The following is a 25881-nucleotide window of genomic DNA, read 5'->3' as shown; positions in this document are numbered from 1 at the left end:
TGTAATTTACTTGACAATAGTGCTGAAATAATTTGCCACTATCTCCCCCTGGGTTGGTTTTCAATTTCAATGTTGTCTCCATAGAATCACTGGGATAATTATCTTGAGTTTTAAAGGTCAATGATACACAATTTTGTTTCTAATTATCAACCAATTCCAAGAAAATATTCTGGAACATTATTGAGGTTTGGAAAAATGAGCTCAATGACAGAACATGCTAAAATCAAGGATTGGCTGTTGTAGAGCCACAGCTATGGTAACTTTGTAGGCTGTCTAAATTCAAGCTGACACACCCAGCAAATTGACACTTGTTGGGTGATGCAATGTCTACCAGTGTGGTAGGCAACTGCGCACTGGTAGTGGCCACTAGATTGTGCAATTTGCGCGTGACCACTCCAGTGCCAGTCCTTCGGGCACCTCCATCTTTTTTCTTTATTTTTTTTGTATTTTTTGCTTCCTGCGCATGTGCAGAAGCAAAATCTCACAAGGGGACACTTGCGCACACAAGATTTTGGTGATTTTTGGGTGAATATTTGCCTTTATAGCCTACCTTTTCTCTGAGAATTCAGGATAACCTATAGTGGTATCTGTCCTGATTCAGTTTCTTACCTCCAAAGTGGATTAGGGCGAAAGACAATAATTGGTTCAAAGTCATTCTATAGTTAAATGAGGATTTAGAGCTCAGTGTCTTCAGCTCATCTTTTATCCATGACACTTGAATCTGATCCACCACAAGTCTTCAAATGTTTGCATGCCCTTTCATATGTGCTCCATAGTTTACTTGGAAGTATTTCTATATCTTCCGATTTCTCTCTAGGAAGGAGGATGCTGCGGAAAACTAGGAAAAGGAAAAGGTTGCTGTATGGCTGGAAAAGAACAAAATGCGGTAAGTGACCTAAAGCAGTTAGATGCCTTTCAACTTTTTAAAGTATTTATGAAGGAAATAAAATAATATTTGTTTTAATGTTATGTAATTTAATGTTATGTAATTTCTTGTAACTGGATTATTTATCAGGTTAGGTTAGGTTTAGGTTTATTGGATTTATATGCTGCCCCTCTCCGCAAACTCGGGGCGGCTCACAACAATAATAAAAAACAGTACACAATACCAAATCCAATGCCCACCCATCCAGTTCCAATTTAAATTAATAATCTCATAAAAAACAGTATATATAAAAAACAGGCACACAGTCAATCAATCAACAAAACAACATGGGCAAGGGGGAGGTGTTTTAGTTCCCCCATGCCTGACGGCAAAGGTGGGTCTTAAGGAGTTTACGAAAGGCAGGGAGGGTGGGGGCAATCCTAATCTCAGGGGGGAGCTGGTTCCAGAGGGTCGGGGCCCCCACAGAGAAGGCTCTTCCCCTGGGTCCCGCCAGACGACATTGTTTAGTCGACGGGACCCGGAGAAGGCCAACTCTGTGGGACCTAACCGGTCGCTGGGATTCGTGCGGCAGGAGGCGGTCCCGAAGATATTCTGGTCTGGTGCCATGAAGGGCTTTATAGGTCATAACCAACACTTTGAATTGTGACCGGAAACTGATCGGCAGCCAATGCAGACTGCGGAGTGTTGGAGTGATATGGGCATACTTGGAGAAGCCCATAATTGCTCTCGCAGCTGCATTCTGCACGATCTGAAGTTTCCGAACACTTTTCAAAGGTAGCCCCATGTAGAGAGCGTTACAGTAGTCGAGCCTCGAGGTGATGAGGGCATGAGTGACTGTGAGCAATGACTCCCGGTCCAAATAGGGCCGCAACTGGCGCACCAGGCAAACCTGGGCAAACGCCCCCCTCGCCACAGCTGAAAGGTGTTTTTCTAATGTGAGCTGTGGATCGAGGAGGACGCCCAAGTTGCGGACCCTCTCTGAGGGGGTCAATAATTCCCCCCCCCAGGGTAATGAACGGACAGATAGAATTGTCCTTGGGAGGCAAAACCCACAGCCACTCCGTCTTGTCTGGGTTGAGTTTCAGTTTGTTGACACCCATCCAGGCCCCAACAGCCTCCAGGCACCGGCACATCACTTCCACTGCTTCGTTGACTGGACATGGGGTGGAGATGTACAACTGGGTATCATCGGCATATTGATGATACCTCACCCCATGCCCTTGGATGATCTCACCCAGCGGTTTCATGTAGATATTAAATAGCAGGGGGGAGAGGACCGACCCCTGAGGCACCCCACAAGGGAGAAACCTCGGGGTCGACCTCTGACCCCCCACTAACACCGACTGCGACTGACCGGAGAGGTAGGAGGAGAACCACTGAAGAACAGTGCCTCCCACTCCCAACCCCTCCAGCCGGTGCAGAAGGATACCATGGTCGATGGTATCGAAAGCCGCTGAGAGGTCAAGGAGCACCAGGACAGAGGACAAGCCCTTGTCCCGGGCCCGCCAGAGATCATCCATCAACGCGACCAAAGCAGTTTCCGTGCTGTAGCCGGGCCTGAATCCAGACTGCTGAGGACCTAGATAATCGGCTTCATCCAAGGACCGCTGGAGTTGAAGTGCCACCACCTTCTCGACAACCTTCCCCATGAAGGGAAGGTTGGAGACTGGACGGCAGTTATTAAGCAATAACTTAAGTTATTAAGTTATTAAGGCTTGACATAGTGAATTTATTTTTAAAAAACCCCATGAAATTAAGAGAAATATAACTGTTGAGAATATTGGAGGTTCTTTTAAGAATTTCAGTGACCTCATAATTATAATTCCAGGATTATTTGGAAACAAGCAGGCAGCGGTTCCTTGTCGCCATTGCTTCCAGTGCAGTTGCGCATGAGGTTCTGGGTGACTGGCGGGTGGGCGTCCGCATGAGATTTGGCTTCTGTGCATGCACAGGAAGTCAAATCTCATGCAAGGACACGCATGTACGCATCTGAGATTTTGCTGATTTTCGGGGGATTTTTGCTGTGTGGAAGCAAAAAAAAGGTGAAAGTTGGCAAAATTTATTTATTTATTATTAGATTTGTATGCCGCCCCTCTCCGTAGACTCTGGGCGGCTCACAACAACAATAAAACAATTCAAGACAAATCTAATAATTTAAAAACATTAAAAAAACCCGTTATTAAAGCAGACATACACACAAACATACCATACATGAATTGTATAGGGCCGGGGGAGATGTCTCAATTCCCCCATGCCTGACGGCAGAGGTGGGTTTTAAGGAGTTTATGAAAGGCAAGGAGGGTGGGGGCAGTTCTAATCTCAGGGGGGAGCTGGTTCCAGAGGGTCGGGGCCACCACAGAGAAGGCTCTTCCCCTGGGACCCGCCAAACGACATTGTTTAGTCAATGGGACCCAGAGAAGGCCAGCTCTGTGGAACCTAATCGGTAGCTGGGATTCGTGCGGCAGAAGGCGGTCTCAGAGATATTCTGGTCTGATGCCATGAAGGGCTTTGTAGGTCATAACCAACACTGCATCCTCACATGAGATTTAGCTTCCTGCACATGCACAGAAGCCAAATCTCACACGGGTATACCCACCCACCCTCCGGTCACCCGGAACTGCGCGCACCGCTCCATTTTCACTACCGGTGTGATGGTGTCAAGGGCACTGATAGGAGCCCAAACCTGGAAACAAGAAATGACTACCAAACCTTTTCACGTCTTCTGATTTGCCATATCACATGTTAAAAGCACTGACAATTAGGTGTTAACTAATTTAATGTCAGGGGGTGCAGTAATTCAGAGGTTAAATCACTGAGCTTGTCAGCAAGAAAGTTGACAGCTCAAGATTGAATCTCAAGCACCTCATGATAGGATGAGCTCTGGTTCCTGCCCCAGCATCTGCTCACCTAACAGTTTGAAAGGGAGCAAATGAGAGTAGATAAATAGGTACCACTTCAATGGGAAGATAACATCCTTCCATGGCCTTGGTGTATCATTATGTTGGCCACATGACTACGGAAATGTGTTCGAACAGCCCTGGCTCCCTCAGCCAAAAAATGGAGATAAATATTTTCCCCTAGAGTTGGACATGACTAGGCAGGAGAAATCTTTATCTTTTAATTTTAGTCTAAGTCCTATACCAGGGGTTAGCAACCTGGGTTCATGCAAGAAAATTTTACCCATGGGGGTACTCCCTAAAGCTCAGAGGTAAGAAAGCAAGGACGAATAAAGGGAAATATTTCTTCACCTATAGGGTCATTGGTTTATGGAATTCACTTCCAGAAGAGGTTGTGACAGCTGTCAGCCTTGATAGCTTCAAGGCAGGATTAGACAGATTCATGGATGCCAAGTGTATCGGTGGTTATTGAAATGGATACCTTTATGTTGGTTGAGGCAGGAAGGATTCCCTTGAGTACCATTTGTTGGGGGTCAAGGGAAAGGGAGGGTTTTGCCTTCTCCTTCTGCTCAAGATCCCCATGTACAATTGGTGGGCCACTGTGTGACACAGAATGTTGGACTCGATGAGCTTTGCCCTGATTCAGCATGGCTCTTCTTATGTTCTTATGTACCCATGAAATTCTCTTACATTCTGAAAAATATTTTAAAAATTCTTTCAACAAAAATTCTCTTTCATCAAAGTGAATGAGGTGTGTGTGTGTGTGTGTGTGTGTGTGTGCGCGTGCGTAGGACATACCGTAATTGCAAATTATATAATTGCAATTTCCAGACATTCTGTTCTTTGTATTAGTTAGAAAATTGGAAATAAAGAAAAAAGATATCCTACCAATGTTAGCAATAATTAAGGATATTAGTGTGCCAAGGATTACCTTATTTGGCCTTTTCATTCCAACAGTACTAAGAGTACTAAGTAGTAGAAAGGAAAAAAGAAAAAAGTGTCCTCCAACTTGCACCAACTTGTTTATACTGGTAGCAGATTTCACTCCTAAGATTAATTATTTAATATTAAAATTTCTATTGGTATTGTACTTGCTCTATATACTGTATGTGTGTATGAGAGAGAAACTGAGAGAAAGAGCAAGAATGCAAGGAAAAAAATAAACAAAGAAAATTTAACATAGATTAAAATACCAAAAAAAGAGAGAAAAAGATGAAGATTTTAAAAAAGAATTAATAATTTTCTGATTTCCCTCTTTTTAATATGTCTTCTAATTTGCTCTTTATATCATGTCTTATATATTTTTTAAAGGTGGAGGAGTGCAATGATAAACAAGTCAATGGCGTGGACTGTTGCATGAATGGAAAAGAAGGCAATTCGGTAAGTTTATGAATCATTCTACACAATTTCTTATGTAGAAATAAACCTTTGGAGAAATTATCTCCAGCAGGATGTTCTACAGGTGGATTAGGGTTACAACTCCCAGATTTCTTAAGTACCACAGTATAACTACTAGCTTCTTTGCTTCAGAATTTTGAAAGTTGTAGCTTTAACAAAGTAGGAACTATTGGGGAGTAGGAAACTGACTTAAAAATTACTTGGCCATGAAGCATCTGAACAAATATTGTTATTTTTTGAAGGCTCTTACTGTTCCTATTTTTTTTTATGAATTCAGAAATAAAAAACATGAAACAGTCTTTAATAGTTCAATAGCACAAAACCAAAAAAGAAAAAAAGATGCATATACTATATTGTTTAATTTTATACTACTAAAATACTTTAGAATAACAATGTTGAAAGGGAGCTTGCAGGTCTTCTAATCCAACCGCTTGCTGAAGACTTTATACCATTTCAGACAAGTGATGAAGGCAAGGCATTCAACAGGCTAATTGTACTCACCATTAATACATTTCTCTTTAGTTCTAGTTTGTTTCTCTATTTATCTCCTCTGTCTTGTCTTGTGTCTATAAACTTTAATTAGGTGAAACAATGCATCATTGAACGGGTCCAAAGACGGGCTACAAGAATGGTGGAAGGTCTTAAGCATAAAATGTATCAGGAAAGACTTAATGAACTCAATCTGTATAGTCTGGAGGACAGAAGGAAAAGGGTGGACATGATCGAAACATTTAAATATGTTCAAGGGTTAAATAAGGTCCAGGAGGGAGGGGTTTTCAATAGGAAAGTGAACACAAGAGCAAGGGGACACAATCTGAAGTTAGTTGGGGGAAAGATAAAAAGCAACATGAGAAAATATTATTTTACTGAAAGAGTAGTAGATCCTTGGAACAAACTTCCAGCAGACGTGGTTGGTAAATCCACAGTAACTGAATTTAAACATGCCTGGGATAAACATATATCCATCCTAAGATAAAATACAGAAAATAGTATAAGGGCAGACTAGATGGATCATGAGGTCTTTTTCTGCTGTCAGTCTTCTATGTTTCTATGTTTCTATCATAGGGTAACAAATTTTGAACTAAGGTACCTCAAATGACCTAATTTAGTAAATGTGTCCAAAATCTGGAACCCATGATGCCAGTGGGATTGAAATTCAGCATATTTGTCATCACAAATTTGTACTGCATTACTGCACCACCCCCTGGAAATTTAGTAGACCGGTCCCAGCCAAGATTTCTGGAGACTAAGTATTGTAGATCGACTCTTCTTTTCAGCCATTTTTAGATCAGATATAGCAATCTCATCCTAGCTCTTTGAAAACCAGTACAATGTGCCATCTACTCCCAATGTGCCCTTCTACTCCCACTGCTTTTTTGCCCCTGTTAATACTGTTTCTCGGTTTAGGTAAGGAAATATCTCTGAAAAAACGATCCATTGGACTGTCTAATATATACATTGGTTTTCTTCTGCAGGGACTGATTACCACAACTCTATTCAATACATCTGAGTTCCAGCCTTTAGACTCTACCCAGGAGCCTATATTTCCACCCGAGTTATTGGTGAGTTTTCTTTTTCTCACCAAGCTAACTGAATTTCCTTATGGAAGTATTTGGTATTCTTCTTGATTTGCACCCATAAACCAGGACACCATATTTGGAGAGCACCCCTTTAAGGAAGAGTAAACTATCTGGAGCTAACTTTGAAGGTTATGTCATCAGCTTTTTTTTTCTTGACACATTTCACTGGTGAATTATGAACTATATAGAGAAGGAGAAAGAAAAATGGTTGTTTGGTTGTGTAAAAGAGAAGAAAATGAGACAACAACTATATGCAAATTGGGAGTCCTTGATTCATTACTCTTTAATCTTAAAATAAATATTCTCAGATATGATGGGAAACTTTATCATTAACAGTTTGCAGTTCTATATCGAAGCAGTGCAAATGACCCAAGACATTAAGCAACAGTTGGCTGACGAAAAAGACCTGTAATTCCTCAGTTTATGTAGCTTGTTGTATCACAGAACATTAGTCCAGGATAATGGCCCTGCACAGGGGTTGAATTGTGCCTGGGTCCTGACCAAGAAACATCTGAAGATAGATATTTGTCTCCTTTTAGCATCAAAGCTAGTCAAGCAATTTGTTCCATAATTCAGGAATTTTGTATTCAGGCATTTAGCATCCTGATCTTGCTTAGACAAGGAAGCTGTATTCAGGAGATCTTTCGGGGGAACTGTACATTATATTGGGAGGTAAAAATAATAATATAATAACAAAAAATCCTAGAAAAAGGCAGCAGCAAGAAAATATGTATCTATGCCAGGCATGGGTTCCAGTTTACCTCACGTTTCCTCCCATGATAAAAATCTGCCGAAAACAAAATGGCAATGCATGCACCGTGCAGGAATTTTTTTAAAAGAGAGAGAAAAGATGGCGGTGCCCACAGACTGGCACTGACCAATTTGGTTTGGTGATGTCATCATGACATCACCAGTGGCTCGCTACTGATTCGGGTGAACCTGTCCAAACCAGGAAGACACCACCCCTGACCTATGCCCATATATGCCCATAAATGCTTCTTCTTTGCTAGTCTTTGAAGGCTCTTAAAGAATGAGCTAGTTCAGAAATAAAGTTCAGGAATAAAGTTCCCCTGTCTTTATTTCATTTTGCCAAGTTTTTATTTTCTTTGCTTTCTTTCAGTGTTATTTTATTTTTTTATTTTTTTATGGAACTTGTTTTATGCTGTATTTTTTTCCTATATGATTCATCAAAAATCATTTTAATTATGGCAACACAGAAATAACTAAATGAGTAAGTGTACAAACAAAAGATAGGAATCTGCTGCCTTCAATTAAAAATATGTCTATATATGAAGATGAGAGAATCATATCTAGATAAGAAATGGACAATTTATTCCAAACCCCATTCTATGACAGCTTCAAATTAAATCTTCTATTAGACAGTAGGTGGATTTAAAACTAATATAACAATTGTATTATTTTATGAGATTCCATGAAATGGAAATCATATAACAAGAAGTGGCAGGTTTCTCTGGTTACAAAAATAGGTTGGGCAAATTGTGTTACAGTGGTTTTAGAGCTTTATTTCATGGCAGAATTGCGAAAACTGTGGGCTGTTACTCCTAGATAATGCAAAGCAAATCTGAGGATGGCCACATATATTTTTGAGCATGTCCAGGCGCAACAAAATCACTATCAGAGTTCTTCTTGCTTTGTCTACATAGGCTTAATGGTTTGCACACTGAATGTTAGATTGCTGCCAGAATTTACTGCTGTCCTGTCTAGATAAGTTAGTTCCAAAATCAGAATTTTCTACAGGTGCTATTACAAAGAGCGAATGTCTGCACAAATATGGAATGAAAAATATGAATGGGTTTCTAAAAAATAAAATTCAGATTTTGGGAACCACACAAAACTAAGCCAATCTTTCCCATCAAAATAAAACAAAATGTGGTTTTAACTTTGTTTTACTAATAAAAGGGTGTCATTTTATTAAGCTGCAATGCTCTATCTTTATTTTACTTATAAATACTTTGAAATTATTTATTAAATGTAGATGGTATATTTATTTCTTTTTCTCACTTTAACCCAAACCCCTATGAAACTATTTGCTTTAGTAATAGTATAAGCATTTGGACTTATACACCACCAGTGATATACAAATGTAATATTGTAATGTTATATATATATATATATATATATATAAGATCTATCCTGGTCTCCCTTAATTTTAAAATTCCAGCTATAAACATTTAACACATACAAAATATAGTTTGTCGGCTATAAATATATTACTGCCTTGCAGTGGCCCTAGGCTGGGCCTATAGGCAAAAAAAGAGGAGCTGTGACGTTCCTTAAAAATATACCAGGGTCATCCGACATAAGAAAAAACATATACCCCTCCCTGGTACAAAGCTGGATGGATTCAGATCGGATGGGTCTAATTGCTAGCTCTCTGCTTTACAATGCAGAAGCTTCCCAGATCGAATCCCAGTAAAAGAATGGGTGTGGCCAGCTGATGAGGCCTAATAAGGCCGAAATAGATCTATCCTGGTCTCCCTTAATTTTAAAATTCCAGCTATAAACATTTAACATATATATATATATATATATATATATATATATATATATATATATATATATATATATCTCACATGTTTTTTTGCTGAATTTGAAAATTAAGGGAGACTAGGATAGATCTATTTCGGCCTTATTTTGGCCTCATCAGCTAGCCATACCCACTGGGACTTGAACCTGCAACCTTTGCCTTGTACGGCAGAGAATTATCCTCTAGGCTACAGTATCCAATCCCTTCAGCTTTGCACCAGGGAAGGGGTACATATATGTATGTATGTATGTATGTATGTATGTATGTATGTATGTATGTAGGTAGGTAGGTAGGTAGGTAGGTAGGTAGTAGGCAGGCACGAAGGCAGGCAGGCAGGCAGGCAGGATTTATTAGAGAGGATTTATTAACTTCATAGAAGGACTCCTGTGCTGCTTCTTGTTGCAAAGGATCCTGAAGCTTGTCACCCACTGGAAATAGTAGCTGCAGCTATAATGCAACCCTTCTTTTCTCCTTCATACCAAATTGAAATGGCTTGCTTTCTGATGCAATGTACATGTTTGTGATACATGTAAGCTAAATCTAAGCCTTTTCTCTACAGACACAGAAAAAGCCTGCTGAACAATTGTGCTTCAAAGGCGAGCGAGTGACGTGGTTGCAACCATCAACTCTCAAGGAACTTGTTTCTCTGAAAGCTCAGCACCCCAATGCCAAACTTGTAGTAGGGAACACAGAAGTGGGTAAGAGGGCAACTTTGTTTCTTGTTGAACAAATGCACACAAACATAAACATAGCAGTATATAATTGACTGACTGGTCAAGATTTTACTTCATCCTTCATAATATCAAATAAAGTCCGTTGCATCGCCATTAATGTTGCAATTTTATACACAGTTAAAACAGGAATTCTGTTTAAAGGTAATTAATAACATTTATAATGAATTAATACTAGTGTCCCTGTTCCCCATAACCTGGGTTAACATGTTTATTAAGCCATAATGTTGATAGGAACCCAATTGTAATAGTTTAACAAGTTGCATGAACCCAGCTAACATGCAGTTTGTGTAGTGAATATGATTGTAGTATGACGGCTATAGAAACATAGAAGATTGACGGCAGAAAAAGACCTCATGGTCCATCTACCAACCACGTCTGCTGGAAGTTTGTTCCAAGAATCTATTACTCTTTCAGTAAAATAATATTTTCTTACGTTGCTTCTAATCTTTCCCCCAACTAACCTCAGATTGTGCCCCCTTGTTCTTGTGTTCACTTTCCTATTAAAAATACTTAGGATGGATATATGTTTATGGCTATGTTTTATGTCTAATTTAGGGGAAATTTGATACTGAATACTGGGTCATTAAATGCCCTCTCATAATCCAGCAGGTCTTTTATGTTCATGGGATCCTTGTCTGATCCCATGGCTGGAACCATTTTTCCACTGTAAAAATGCCTCAAAACAATATATACATTCAAATGTTTTCAAGCATTTTTGACATCCATTAACAATTTTCTCTCTACTCCCTTGGAGATACAATAATTGGGAATGTGTGAAGCAGAAGGGAAAATTCTTGGCTTAATACATTCATTACAAGTCAGTGCAAGTGACTTGTAATGAGTCCTTCGGGAGTCGGCGGCATAAAAATCTAATTAATTAATTAATTAATTAATTAATAACAACAAATCAATAAAGTGTTTCCCCTTTTAGTTGTGCAGGAATGGCCCTGGAGATTGCTTTAGGAAGGGAGTACTATCACCCCTGAGATGAGATCCACTGTTCTGAGAATCCTTTATATAAGTCTTTTGTTTGTTGCTTCATTGGCAGATGTATTACTTCTGGTTGGCTGCCTGCAACCAGAACTGATCTAATTGGATTTTAATTTTCTTCAGGTATTGAGATGAGATTAAAGAACATGCTGTATCCTGTGATTATAGCCCCAACTTGGATCCCAGAAATGAACTCTGTTCAGCGCACAGAAGAGGGTGAGTAGTTTCCTGATGCCTCGAGGGATTGGCAAAGGTGCTTGAAATGCACAAGGAAATGTTTACAACAGTGGTGGGTTGTACATAATTTTGGTGTCAGTTCTTCTGCTGCCAGTGCTACTAGTTCTAAAAACCAGACTGAACTGGGAGCAACCCACTGTTCCTGGTACACCGATTGCTCTCCTGGGGAAGGTTCTAACAATTTGGACCGGTTCTCCCAAACCTGTAGTGGCCTGCTGGTGATGTCATGATGACATCTCTGAACTGGATCGGTTGGTGCCAGTCCATAGGCACCACCATCTTTTAAAAAATTTATTTTTGATTTCCCCCCTGAATTTATAAAATTTATTTTCTTCTATGCATGCAGAAAAATTTTCTTCTGCATGCACTTAAGAAAATAAATTTTAAAAATGTAAAAAATTTAAGAATTTTCTTCTGCATGCACAGAAGCCGAGTTTTTGGCACTGTGTATGCAGTGGCCATTTTGATTTTGGTGGTGGGGGTTTTGGAAAGTTTTGGAGGTGGTTGCTTCATGTGTGGCCATGTGGCATGGGAGGAAGTGAACCATCAGCAAGGTAATTTGGAATCCAACCTGGGTTCTAACCATATATAGGCAATTCCTTTCTCCGAGAGTCAAGGCTACTCTGTCCTGCACCTACAGGGGTGTGACTGGGAAGCATCTCCAGTTGGGACAGTGCAGTGATGGATATGTGGGTGCTGGGGCAGGGACTTGGCCTTTCTTTTAGGTGGAGAAAACCTGGAAGCTTCCAGATTTGGGTTTTCCCAGATGTGCCAATATGACATCTCTAATAAAATGGAACGTTGAGGAATGCCTAGCCCAGTGATGGTGAATCTTTTGTCCCTCAGGTGCTGAAAGAATGTGTGTGCATGCTATTGTGCATGCGCAAGTGCCCACACCCATAATTCAATGCCTGGGGAGGGCGAAAACAGCTTCCCTTGCCCCCTGCAAGTCCTTTGGAGGCTGGAAATGGCCTGTTTCCCAACTTCTGGTGGGCCCAGTAGGCTCATGTTTCACCCTCCCCAGGCTCCAAAGGCTTCCTGGGAGCCGGGGGAGGGATAAAAACATCCTCCCCCATTCCCGCAGAGGCTCTCTGGAAGCCAAAAATACTCTCCCAGAGCCTCTGTAAGAGCCAAAAATCAGCTGGCCGGCACACACATGCATGTTGCAGCTGAGCTAGGGCAACAGTTTGTTTGCCATCAGATATGGCTCTGAGTGCCACCTGTGGCACCCGTGCCATAGGTTCAGCATCACTGGCCTAGCCTCTGAGTCTTCTTTAACTGGGGGAATCTTACTTGAAATTATGGTTCCATCCATCAGGACCCTCAGATTCCTTCGAGTATATATCCTTATAAGATATGCAGGAAATAAACAATTTCTTGATTTTTAAAAATAAAGCACAGTGAAGGGAGGAGATTAAAGATTTAAACATTCTTCAGTTCAACTCCTGAGAGCAATACCTTTATCTTGGTGAAGGTCCATTTGGTCAAATCATTTGTTTTTGGTTTTACAGGAATCAGATTTGGTGCCTCCTGCAGCCTGAGCTTTGTGGAAGAGGAACTCAAGAAGGCAGTGGCCCATTTTCCTCCTTACCAAGTAGAGGTCTTCCAAGCTGTCCTAGAACAACTGAGATGGTTCGCAGGGCCTCAGATCCGCAATGTGGCAGTAAGTGCTTCCAGATGGTTTCTGATAAAGGAAGGACTCAAGCAGCTTGGATGAGAAGCAAAACATCTTCAAAGAAAAAAACAAGAAAGTCTCCTGAAAAAACACCTTTGGGACAACTATGACCTGGATGTCTCAGAATCTTACAGTTCCTTTAAAATTTATCTCTCTTTGCACTTTCATCTCCCAATTTATTTTATTACCCTTCACATAATTCTTCCCCATAATATTGGTCGCCAGGCTAGTCTACTGACTTTAATTTTAAGGTTACACAACTTCATCTGCTTCTGAATGTACTATATTTTTCGAAGTGTAAGATGCACTTCCCCCCAAAAGAGGGTGGAAATTAGGGTGCGCTGAATACACTGAATTTTGCTGAAGCCCCACCCATACCCTGACGCCCACCATTTGGCCCACCATTTGGCCACGCATCACATTTTTGGTCTTCACATGCTTTGTTTTAGTCCTCTTCTATGTTGTGGGGTTCGTCACAGCACATCGCTGTGTGTCAAGTTTTTGGCTCCCATATATCACATTTTTGGCCTTCGTGCATTGTGTTTGTGCCCTCCGAATGCTCTATTTTAGACCCATTCCAAGCTATTGGGATCATCATAGCACATTATCGCGAATTTTTACTTCTGCGCATCACATTTTTGGCTCCCACATGCCTTGTTTTTGGCCTATGATCGTTGTGTTTTTGGGCAGTTTCAGGTGTTGGGTTTTAGCGGTGGCGGTGATGGTGATCCCCGCTACCTGGAACTGGCCAAAAACAAGTTATACTGGGGCCCAAAATAGGGCCTGTGGAAGCTGAAAACATACGGAGGTGGCGATTGGCAGCGATGTGCTGTGGCGATCCCCGCAACCTAGAGTGAGTCAAAAATGAAGCATTTGGAGGCTGAAAATTGCAATGCATGGAGGCCAAAAACGTGAAACACAGAGGCCAAAAACATGAGGCAGGAAGGTTGCGATGATCTGTGGCCATCCCTGCAGCCTAGAACAACTGATTGGCCTTCTGGGACGCCACCCACCAATCAGCTGCTCATGCTGAATCAGGCTGCGATAATGTGCTGAAGCTGACCAGGCTGTTTACTACTAGCTGCAAGAATGCTAGCCAGATGAATACCAATGGATGCTGGTAGGCAGAGACATATTTTCTTTTCTTGTTTTCCTCTCCAAAAACCTATACTCCAAAAAATACAGGTAAGTGTTTCTTAACCTTGACAACTTTAAGTTGTGGAGTTGAGGTTGTCGAGATCAAGAAATACTGGCCCAGAGGTTTCTTCTGATTCCCCCCCCCATATTGTTGGGGGGCAACAATGCATGATCTCAGGGGGTTAAGTAGCAAATGATCCTGTAAGCACCATTTGTTGCAAAAGTATTTATTCAACTTCCTCTTCCAATTTGATGCCAAGAAGTATGATAATTAATAACTGGATCCAAGCCATCCTGTGAACTTATGTGGCTAAATTTAGACTAGAAATCAGATATTTTTGTTCCTAATAATATAATTCCTGCATCATGCATAAAGAGAACAAGCCTACAAGACAATAAGACTTCTCATTATTTGGTAAATTCAAACTGATCGGTGAATCTTCTTATGCATGGCTTAGTTTGAACAAATCTTCAGAGGAAATGTCAGCTTAGGGGAAGCATATCTTTTAATTTATACCAACCTGCAGGCCAGAGAGATATATTTCAGAGTGAAAATGAGTAAACTGACAAATCAGATTTGACTATATATTTTCTTTGCTAAGACATGTTAAATACCGAGACGTATTTCAGAAATGGTGAAATTAAATAATTTATTTAAACGTCTTTATATTCACCCACTCAAGTACAATTTAGAATAATGAATCAAAATGTAAATCGTTTAAATCCACCAGTCATTAATTTCAGGAAAAAAACATTTAGCACATCGTGAAAGCATGCACAGTAAATGATGAATTAACTTGAGACGTATTGCTCCCTTAACCTATTCTTGTTCTATTTAAGGACAAGAAAATCCCATCTTAATTTTAAAGTTAAAATATTCAAAATTTCCCTCACTTACTTTGATGAGTGATTTTAATGATGCCAGTTGACCTAATTTCTAAGATATGTCTGTGCTACATTTTCTTTCAGGCTATTGGTGGAAATATAATGACTGCAAGTCCAATATCTGACCTAAATCCAGTGTTGATGGCAAGTGGGAGCAATCTGACTTTGGTGTCAAATGGTAAGTAGTTTCTCAATTTCCCTCATTGCTGATTCTATTCAGGGTGTGAATGGATCAATTTCCATGCCACATTTAGGGGCTAATCAGGGAATATAGTTGTGAGCTGTTATTTTTAAGAGCCACACTAAAGAATGTTAAGCGTACTTTCTTCGGCTATTCTTTCTTTTGCTTTCTAAAAGCGAATGCTGAATATTCCCAATAACCCCACTCTCTTAAATAGTTTCTGTTGTGTTGTGAAGAATTCAAAGATAGACGAAGATCATTGCAGGAGTGAAAAAAGCCAAAGACCTTACTTTATTAGCACAGAGAGCCAAGAAGCCAAAAGAACCCTAAGAAGCAATTTATCCTAACTAATCCTAATTAATCTTAAACGTATCCTAACTTATTTCAAACAGCACCTTTTTATAATAATCTGTTTTCTGTGACCTAATCCAGCTGGTCAGACCACACCTGGAGTATTGCATCCAGTTCTGGTCACCGCACTTCAAAAAAGATATAGAGAGGGTGCAGAAAAGAGCAACTAAAATGATAAAGGGACTATAGACCAGGTCATACGATGAAAGGTTGCTGGAACTGGGCATGGATAGTCTAGTAAAAAGAAGGGCTAGGGGGGACATGATAGCTGTATACAGGTACTTGAGGGGCTGCCACAGAGAGGGGGGGACACACTGTTTTCCAGGGCACCAGAGGGCCGGACGAGGAACAACGGTTGGAAACTGACCAAGGAAAGATTCAACCTGGAGATAAGAAAGAATTTCCTGACAGTGAGAGAGATCAACCAGTGGAACGGCCTGCCAGCGGAGGTTGTGGACTCCCCTACCTTGGACACTTTCAAGAGGAGATTGGACTGCCATTTGGCTGGGGTGATGTAGGATTTCCTGCTCAGGCAGGGGGTTGAACTTGATGACCTGTAAGGTCCCTTTCAACTCTAATAATAAAAAAATAAAATAAAAAAATAAATCATACACATGCACAGTTCTACATGATGCTCTAATTAATAAGCATGCCAATATGATAGATAACATTGCAGGTATATGATAGGAGTTCACAGGAAACCTGTGAGAAAGCTAGGCAAAGGAATTTGTCTAATGGTACCAGCTAGTACTCTTATCCCTTCTCATGATCTCATACAACACTCTCTATTCCTGAGAACATGAACTTCCCCTGAACTTTCCAGGTCTACCTAGAAATCTGTAATTGCAAAGCCTGAGCAAAACACATGCTAATTTATGCTAACAGCATAATGTGAACCAAGCACTCATGTGCGGCTTCAGGTGGTATCTGGGCATGCCCATCCATATGACCTTTGACTTACACAAGGAATACTACATGTCCACTCTTTTTATTTATTAAAATGTTGAAGTTGCTTTGCAATCACAGCTACCCATGAGCATGGAAGAAGTGAAGGAGTTGATTTTGAAGTGCGTAGCAGGCTGCATAAGTTTCAACATGGATTATTTAACTTTTGGTTTGGTTTTAATAGTGTATTAGAGATTCTCAGTCATCCAGGTCATAGTGGTTCCAAAGGTGCTTTTTAAAGGAGGCAACTGAACTTCCTTGTTTTTTCTTTGAAGACATTTTGTTTCTCATAGAGGAAGCTTCTTCAGCTCTGACTGGATGGCGGGGAATGGGAGGATTTATATTCCTTGCAGACAGCTAGTCATTTGCATCCTTTTAGAGAGTTGTTGAGGCACTTGGAGGTTTCTCTATTTATTATTATTTTATTTTGCAATTTTGGAGGACTCCATTCCAAATGGATTTCCAAAACATTTCAGTCTACAGGAAGCATTTGCACTACCCAGGTGATCCTGAGGACACAGATAAACTTCCAAGTGCCTCAATGACTCTCTAAAAAGGATACAAATGACCAGCTATCTGCATGGAATATAAACCCTTCCATTCTCTACCATTCAGTCAGAGGTGTAGAAGCTTCTTGGATAAAAAGTGAAATGATTCAAGGAAAAAAAGAAAAAAGTCCCATTGCCTCCTGAAAAAGCACCTTCGGGACAGTTTGGTTTTAATATTTCATAACTGAGCATTGATAAGCAATAGTATTTGATAGCTGTATGATAGTGTACTACACTTTTGTGACATCTTTGGTTTTCAAATCTGTTAGAATGTTGAGCATTAAAGAGAATTTTTGGAAATGTTTTAGATGCTTCATTTCTATTGATAGAAGTGGGGGGATACACTTTTGTACTCAAGGTATGTGTGAAACATATACCTACGTATAGAGAATGGCCACCAAAAACTGATAAACTGTTTTTCATCTGTTAGTTGCAGCTAAAAATTTCAGTGTTCCCAGAAGAGTGGTCTAAACACCACGGATAGAGCTTTGGCAACATTTGAATGGTTGATTCCAGCCTGTCTGCTACATAGGACTTCAAAGACATGTTGATTTCATGCTGCCCGTGATTCCACTGTGGCATATGGGAGGTGACACAAAATCAGCGGTGGGCTAAATTGCGCTCGCTGCTGCGGCTCGTAAGTTTTTTAGAGTAGTAACACTGAGCTATATTTTCCAGCCTGGTACTCTCTAGACATATGTATTTTGTGCAGCGGAGGGCTATGAGCTGGAATGCTAAATCTGCTCGCTGTTGTGGCTCGTAAGTTCTTGCAGGGCCAGCACAATTTTGCTGCTGCACCTGCGGAGATAGCAAAATCATGCACGGAGCTCGTAGCCCACTGCTGCACAAAATACATATATGTCTAGGGAGTACCAGGCTGGAAAATATAGCTCAGTATTACTGCGCTAATAAAATAATATACTAGTGTAGTAATACTAATGTATGTCACAATCTTTCCTGGTGGAATTAAAACAATAATAGCTGCCAAACTGAATGGAGAACCCACCTGCTTATGCACTTCACCCTCTGTGTGTTTTATCTTGTTTTATCTTGTGTTTTATCTTGTTTTATCTTGCTTTATCTTGTTTTCTTGCAGAGGGCAGCCGGACAATAAAGATGGATGAAAAATTCTTTACTGGGTATAGAAAAACTATACTGAAGCCTCAAGAAATATTGCTTTCAGTTGAGATTCCCTTCAGCAGAGAGGTGAGGTGATCTGAATATTTACAATCATGGGGGGGGGGGGAGGCTGTGTAGTTTCATAAGACCCATATAACACTTTAGAAAATAGACTCAAGATGCAGAAGGATTCAGACAGACTGGAACACTGGACCCTATCCAACAAAATGAAATTCAGTGGTGAGAAAAATAAAGTTTTGACTTAGGCAAGAAAAACCAAATACATATACCAAATACAAAACCAAATACATAGGTTTATAATAGGTGGTACCTTGCTCAATAGCAGTAATATGAAAGGGATCTTCATATTAGCAGTAATATGAAAGGGATCTACTGGTAGGAGTAGACAACCACTTAAATATTAGCCATCAGTCTGCTGCAGCTGTCAAAAAAACCAGCGATGTGCTGTGGCGATCCCTGCAGCTGGAATGGGTCTAAAACTGGGTATGCAGAAGTCAAAAATACAACATGCCCTTATCAGGATTTGAACCTGGGGCCTAGAGGTTAAAGCTAGTGTCTTATAGGCAAACTGCCCAGGTTCAAATCCCAGTAAGGGTATGGCTAGCTGATAAGAGCAAAATAGCTTGAAATAGATCTATACTAGTCCCCCTTCCTTTTCATTATCAGCAAAACTATGTTACACATATAGAATATAGTTTGTCAGCTATAAAAATTAACTGCCTTGAATGACCCCTGGTGGGCCGAGTGGCAAAAAAGAAGCAGTATACCTTCCCATACTTGAGTATACCAGAGTGATTCAACAGAAATCAATATATATATATTGTTTAACCTTGAAAAGAAGTGTTATTCTCCTAAAAGCCTAAACAATGTTGGAAGGGATTGCTCAACCTATATGTTTTAAAATATTTTCTTGGATTTTGTTTTAAGTTGCTAAGGAAAAAAAAATAACATACAAAAAAAATAATAACATACAAAAAACAGCAAGAGAAGGAAACAGATTTTTGACAAGTCATACATTCCATGATCAGATTGGTCCACGTTTTAATGCAATTACTGATGGATCTATTCTGAAAGTCAAAGTCAGCAATGAGGCAAAGTAAGAATCAAAGAAGTTCATTACCCCATTACCATATCTAAGAAGAGCTCAAGAAGAGCCTTGCGGGATCAGCCCAGCAGTTCATCTAGTTCCATTGAAAATGTGTCTGCTCTTGACATTGTACTTTTGTTGAAATACCTGGCGTCAGTAAGCTTACTATCCAACTAATAACAGGCTTACTATCCAACTCACATATTCATGGTGAAAGAGCATGACATATTTGTTGCAGAATTCTCAGAATACCTGGCTTGGTTTAAATTATTTCTGGGTAATGTGAAGGAATTGACTCATCTACATTCATGGATTCTATACTTATGGCCTTAAATATGACGATTAATGGTTAATTACTTAATGGACCGAGGGCGTGCTTATTATTTTTCAGAATTGTGTTTATTTTTCTTCTTTCCTTTCTTCTCAGCTTATTTCTGGATATGGTGGTTATAGTAACAGTGTATTTTCAGTCTTAATAAAGGGGAAACTATGTTCTTCTATTGGTTATTTATTTATTTATTTATTAGATTTGTATTCCGCCCCTCTCCGTAGACTCGGGGCGGCTCACAACAGCAATAGAACAATTCATAACAAATCTAATAATTTAAAAACATTTGAAAAACCCCATTATTAATCAGACATACATACAAACATACCATACATAAATTGTATAGGCCTGGGGGAGCTTACGGAAGGCAAAGAGGGTGGGGGCAGTTCTAATCTCCAGGGGGAGCTGGTTCCAGAGAGTCAGGACCGCCACAGAGAAGGCTCTTCCCCTAGGACCCACCAAACAACATTGTTTAGTCAACGGGACCTGGAAAAGGCCAACTCTGTGGGACCTAATCGGTCGCTGAAATTCGTGCGGTAGAAGGCGGTCCCGGAGATATTCTGGTCCGATGCCATGAAGGGCTTTATAGGTCATAACCAACACCAACACCAATGTTAAGATTACACTAGAAAGAAAGATGAGATTTTCCTGACTTTGGAGTTCTAAGAATCTCATGATTTGCAGTGTGGGAGATCCATGAAAAAAGCCCCCATCTGAATTGTGACATCAATTATGTTTGCCTCATCTGAGTTACAGGGAAAGCATTTATTTGACTGGTATCCATGAAATGAAGAATGGAAATCTTGTTCCGATCTGGATCAATTCTGCACACATTCTGTTCTGTTTCTATATCAGTCAAGCATTTTTCCCTTTCAAAATGTGCCTACTATTAATTTAGTTTTCTTAAACATCTCCTTCCAAATTTAGAGCAATATTAACAGCGATGACCTCCCTGCCCCAAACACAATAGAACCAGGTCTTCTCTTCGGAGAGGGGCGGCATACAAATCTAATTAATAATAATAATAATAATAATAATAATAATAATAATAATAATAATAAATAAATAAAATTGTTAAAAAAGAGATTCTGCATTAATCGATTCCATAACTTAACTTACAGAATTGAAGCTAAGAAATTTCAAGATTCTGCACTTAACATATATATTAAAGTCGGCCTGCTAAAATTTGTGTAGCTCTTGCTACCTTCCTCTTGTCCAGCTGCATGGGGCTTGATTTCAGTGATGCACCATGCAGCCACAGCACCCTCTGCTGTGCATTAAGACACCCAAGTTCTGATTTCAGGATCTTTTTCAATTACGGTATCTCTTTTGAAGCTGCCCTGTGAAAATCCACAGCTTTTTCTGCATCCTTGCAAGTAGTGCTGTCACTTATAGAAGGGCATCTAAGTACTAAGAACTCTGCATTGTTTTCTCTAACTTGTAAGAATTACACTAAAGCCATACAAATTGTAAGCCAAGAAGATGTTTCCATCCCTTCCAGTTTCAGAAGTTGGCATTCATGAGGGTTATAGCTTTTATTTCTTTAACGGGGCAAAATTTGAAAAGAGGAATGAATTGAGGTGCAGATGGTTAGATTCAAATTGGTTGGAGAAATGGAGTATGAAGAATATGGCGATAAGTGGACCAATGATCTGGCTTGGCATGGCATGTCTATATTTCTAAAGCAACATGTTTTGAATGCTCAATGTTGACATTTTCTAGAAAGATTAATGAACCATGTTTGTATGCAAAATAGACTCAAGCATCCTGAATGGAAAGAAATGGAGAAATAACCTGCTACTTCATGGTTATTAGCATGTTAACTGAGACTCTTAGAAATTCAAAACAAGAAAGCACCCACCAAAACAATCTTTGCTGCCCCTATGTAAACAAACACACCAACAAACCAAGATTGTGGACATAGTCATGGTGCAGAAACACTTTGCAACTAATAGATGTCAGTTCCAGCATAATAATTGACACTTATTTATCAGTATAATCCTGCCTTGCTATTTTCAGAATGAAAGTCAATCTCTCAATGTTAAATTTTATTCAGAACATAGCAACAGGAATTCTTTCATAGTGGAATTCAACATGGAATTCTTTTATATGTTCCAAGGACACACTCTTCCATCCTCTAGAAATTATTTCATAAAAGCTATCAATAGACTGACTTTAGTCCACACTTCCCTCACTGAGATCAATGTGAAAAAATCCACATAATGTTCTTTTCTTCTCTTAGGGTGAATATTTCTCTGCCTTCAAGCAAGCTTCAAGACGGGAGGATGACATTGCCATTGTGACCTGCGGAATGAGAGCTCGGTTTCAAGAGGGAACCAATCGATTAGAAGAGATTAAACTGAGTTATGGGGGAATGGCTCCCACAACCGTCATGGCTGTAAAAACTTGTGAGGAACTGATTGGGAGGTAAATTAGTGAGACTCACATGTCAGGAGGTATAACATGCAGGAAGAGGGAGATTATGATCCCACTATATAGAATGCTGGTGAGACCACATTTGGAATACTGTGTTCAGTTCTGGAGACCTCACCTACAAAAAGATATTGACAAAATTGAACGGGTCCAAAGACGGGCTACAAGAATGGTGGAAGGCCTTAAGCATAAAACGTATCAGGAAAGACTTAATGAACTCAATCTGTATAGTCTGGAGGACAGAAGGAAAAGGGGGGACATGATCGAAACATTTAAATATATTAAAGGGTTAAATAAGGTCCAGGAGGGAAGTGTTTTTAATAGGAAAGTGAACACAAGAACAAGGGGACACAATCTGAAGTTAGTTGGGGGAAAGATCAAAAGCAACATGAGAAAATATTATTTTACTGAAAGAGTAGTAGATCCTTGGAACAAACTTCCAGCAGATGTGGTAGATAAATCCACAGTAACTGAATTTAAACATGCCTGGGATAAACATATATCCATCCTAAGATAAAATACAGAAAATAGTATAAGGGCAGACTAGATAGACCATGAGGTCTTTTTCTGCCGTCAGACTTCTATGTTTCTATGTTTCTAGGAACAGAATTTTGAACACTCTTAATTGGGAGATCAAAGTTGTTATCATTTCAGCTTTAAGGAACTTGGAGGACAGTGGTGGGTTCTGAATAATTTCAAATTTCCATAGACTCTCCGAGTCTACGGAGAGGGGTAGCATACAAATCTAATAAATAATAATAATAATTTGCTACAGTTCTGCACATGCGCAGAAGCTTTTGCATATGTGCAGAAGTGCTACGTCCTGGGTGGGTGGGCAGAGCCTCCTTCCACAGCTACTGGTTCTAAGAACTGGTTCAAAACAGGAGCAACCCACTGCTGCAGAGGGGCACATATGATTATTTGCTGAATTGTGGGGTCAAATGTTTTCATTCTGGTTTTTATTTGACTTTGGGGAAAGGTTAGGAACATTTGGCTGTGTTGTCATTCTTTAATATAAATGCATTCATATTTAAAAATTGGCAGCATAATGCGGAGATACTTGGAAGGCTGCAAAATGGGAGAGCCTTATATATTTATGATTTTCGAGAAGCCCTTCTTGATCTTCAGGGCATCTTAAAGGAGACTCTCTTATTGGGATGCTGCAATTACATCTCTGATGTTTTCTGGCCTGCTCCCCAAAGAAAATAAGCAGAGTTTCCATGGTGACCATTTTTTGTGACTATATCCTATGGACACCCATGCTGCGGAGGCCAGAAAAGGGCCATTCTGGAAGATGAACTGAATTCCCAATATAACTACAAGGCAGCCGAATGGGAATCCCTGGCATTAATAATTGTACTGAATAGACAAATAAAACAATGTTGGGTTAATTTAATACCTGCTATTTAATATCTACATGAAACCGCTGGGTGAGATCATCCAGGGGCATGGGGTGAGGTATCATCAGTATGCGGATGATACCCAGTTGTACATCTCCACCCCATGTCCAGTCAACGAAGCAGTGGAAGTGATGTGCCGGTGCCTGGAGGCTGTTGGGGTCAACAGACTCAAACTCAACCCGGATAAGACGGAGTGGCTGTGGGTCCTGCCTCCCAGGGACAATTCCATCTGTCTGTCCATAACCCTGGGGGGGGAAAATTATTGACCCCCTCAGAGAGGGTCCGCAACTTGGGCATCCTCCTCGATCCACAGCTCACATTAGAGAAACATCTTTTAGCTGTGGCGAGGGGGCGTTTGCCCAGGTTTGCCTGGTGCACCAGTTGCAGCCCTATCTGGACCGGGACTCACTGCTCACAGTCACTCATGCCCTCATCACCTCAAGGTTCAACTACTGTAATGCTCTCTACATGGGGCTACCTTTGAAAAGTGTTTGGAAACTTCAGATCGTGCAGAATGCAGCTGCGAGAGCAATCATGGGCTTTCCAAGATATGCCCATGTCACACCAACACTCCGCAGTCTGCATTGGTTGCCGATCAATTTCCGGGCACAATTCAAAGTGTTGGTTATGACCTATAAAGCCCTTCATGGCATCGGACCAGAATACCTCAGGGACCGCATTCTGCTGCACGAATCCCAGCGACCGGTTAGGTCCCACAGAGTTGGCCTTCTTCGGGTCCCGTCGACTAAACAATGTCGTTTGGCGGGACCCAGGAGAAGAGCCTTCTCTGTGGCGGCCCCGACCCTCTGGAACCAGCTCCCCCCGGAAATTAGAACTGCCCCCACCCTCCTTGCCTTTCGTAAAGTTCTTAAGACCCATCTCTGCCATCAGGCATGGGGGAACTGACACATCTCCCCCGGGCCTATACAGTTTATACATGGAATGTTTGTGTGTGTGTTTGCTTTTAATAATGGGGTTTTTAGTGTTTTTTAAATTATTAGATTTGTTTTTACATTGTTCTTGTTATTGTTGTGAGCCGCCCCGAGTCTACGGAGAGGGGCGGCATACAAATCTAATAAACAAACAAACAAACAAACAAACAAACAAACAAACAAATAAATAATTTATCGTTAATTTTTAATAGAGAGTGGAAAGAAGACCTCTTGGAGGAAGCTTGCCGTTTGCTGGCTAAAGAGATGAATCTGTCCCCTTCGGCGCCTGGTGGCATGGTGGATTTCCGCCGAACTCTCGTGCTCAGCTTTTTCTTTAAGTTTTACCTCACTGTGCTTCAGAAACGAAGTATAAAATTAAATGACAATGTGAGTTCTTCAGTCTTCTTGATGGGATAAGGGTTCAGCAGTTTCATATGACTGTCTTTTATGCAAGTTCCACATTGCTATTGGTAACTTTTTACATTTTGATTGTAATGTTCTTGTGCACATTAAGATATTATCGCCGGCTGACTTACCGGCCTCACGGCGCTTTTGCGGAAGGGCCGGGCAGACTCGGACCCTTCCTATGGCGGCCGCCATCTTGGTTTCGGCCGAAATCTCGCGAGGCGAGATTTCGGCCGGGATTGCTTAGCCCACGTGGCTGGGCATGACGTTGGGTCCGGGCGGGGCCTGCTGGCCCTATTTAAGGGCAGCAGGCCTGGAAGCAGGCCTTTTCGCCCCGGACCCAACCTGAGAGCAGACACTCGGCTGTCTGCTCTTGGAGCCTTTCGGCGGCCGCGTGGAGGCGGCCGTCATTTCGGCCTCGTTCGAGGCTTGGGGGCACTGCTCGTCCTGGCGGTCTGCCCAGCTTCAAGGAGTCTTGGGCAGCAACGGGTTGCGGCAGGAGCCTGCGTGAGGCCCCCACCCCCACCCCACTCGGTAAAAGGCGGCCGCGTGTTGCGGTCGCCATTTTGGGAGCCTCATCGGAGGCTCGGGGAACGGTTTGGGGGCTTCGGGTCCGGCGGGGAGGCCGTTGGCTGTTGCCCCCCCCCCCTATATTGGGGGGGGGGATCCTTCTGGTAGCCCCATTGGGGAAGTGGGGGGCCTGGGTGGGGGGCTCGCGTGCGCGGCCCCTCCCGGTTCGTGGCCCCCGAAAGAAATAATACACCACATAACACTGCACACGGGGGACGGGCGGGCCCTTGGCGGTAGCTTCATGCTGCTGCGCTGCCTGTTTGGGCAGAGGCCTTAGCTGCCCTCTTGGGGCCTGGGTGGCCCCAGTTCCCTCAGGTAACTTAAGAACCATGGTGTACACAAGCACATATTAATCATACTCCTTATGAGACTGATGGTGGTTGGACTGATGTCATATATTTATAGGGAAGCAGGGACATATAACGGCAGGAAAAGACCTCTTGGTCCCTCTGGTCTGCCCTTGTTCTGTTTCTGTGTTTTGTCTTGGGATGGGTGTGTGCTTGTCCCGGGCATGGGAAGTTTGTTCCAGGCCTTTACTATTTCAGTGGATAATGGCCAAACTTCATTACAGCTATTATCTAACTTGATTAGGCA

At 41.2% G+C, this 25881-nt stretch overlaps 1 protein-coding gene across 1 annotated transcript in view; it reads left to right on the top strand.

The window, feature by feature from the left end:
• The window catches only part of XDH (xanthine dehydrogenase), a 74346-nt gene that overhangs the window by 10543 nt on the left and 37922 nt on the right, over nucleotides 1–25881 (top strand). The window contains exons 7-16 of the mRNA XM_070734311.1: nucleotides 818–886; nucleotides 5095–5163; nucleotides 6657–6743; nucleotides 9869–10007; nucleotides 11157–11249; nucleotides 12782–12933; nucleotides 15052–15145; nucleotides 18089–18198; nucleotides 21790–21974; nucleotides 24525–24699. Coding sequence (XP_070590412.1) covers nucleotides 818–886; nucleotides 5095–5163; nucleotides 6657–6743; nucleotides 9869–10007; nucleotides 11157–11249; nucleotides 12782–12933; nucleotides 15052–15145; nucleotides 18089–18198; nucleotides 21790–21974; nucleotides 24525–24699 — 1173 coding nt within the window. The remainder of the gene's footprint in view (nucleotides 1–817; nucleotides 887–5094; nucleotides 5164–6656; nucleotides 6744–9868; nucleotides 10008–11156; nucleotides 11250–12781; nucleotides 12934–15051; nucleotides 15146–18088; nucleotides 18199–21789; nucleotides 21975–24524; nucleotides 24700–25881) is intronic.

Source organism: Erythrolamprus reginae, chromosome 1 (assembly GCF_031021105.1).
Source record: "Erythrolamprus reginae isolate rEryReg1 chromosome 1, rEryReg1.hap1, whole genome shotgun sequence".
Lineage (NCBI taxonomy): Eukaryota > Metazoa > Chordata > Lepidosauria > Squamata > Dipsadidae > Erythrolamprus > Erythrolamprus reginae.
This window is presented reverse-complemented; position numbering and strand designations above follow the sequence as displayed.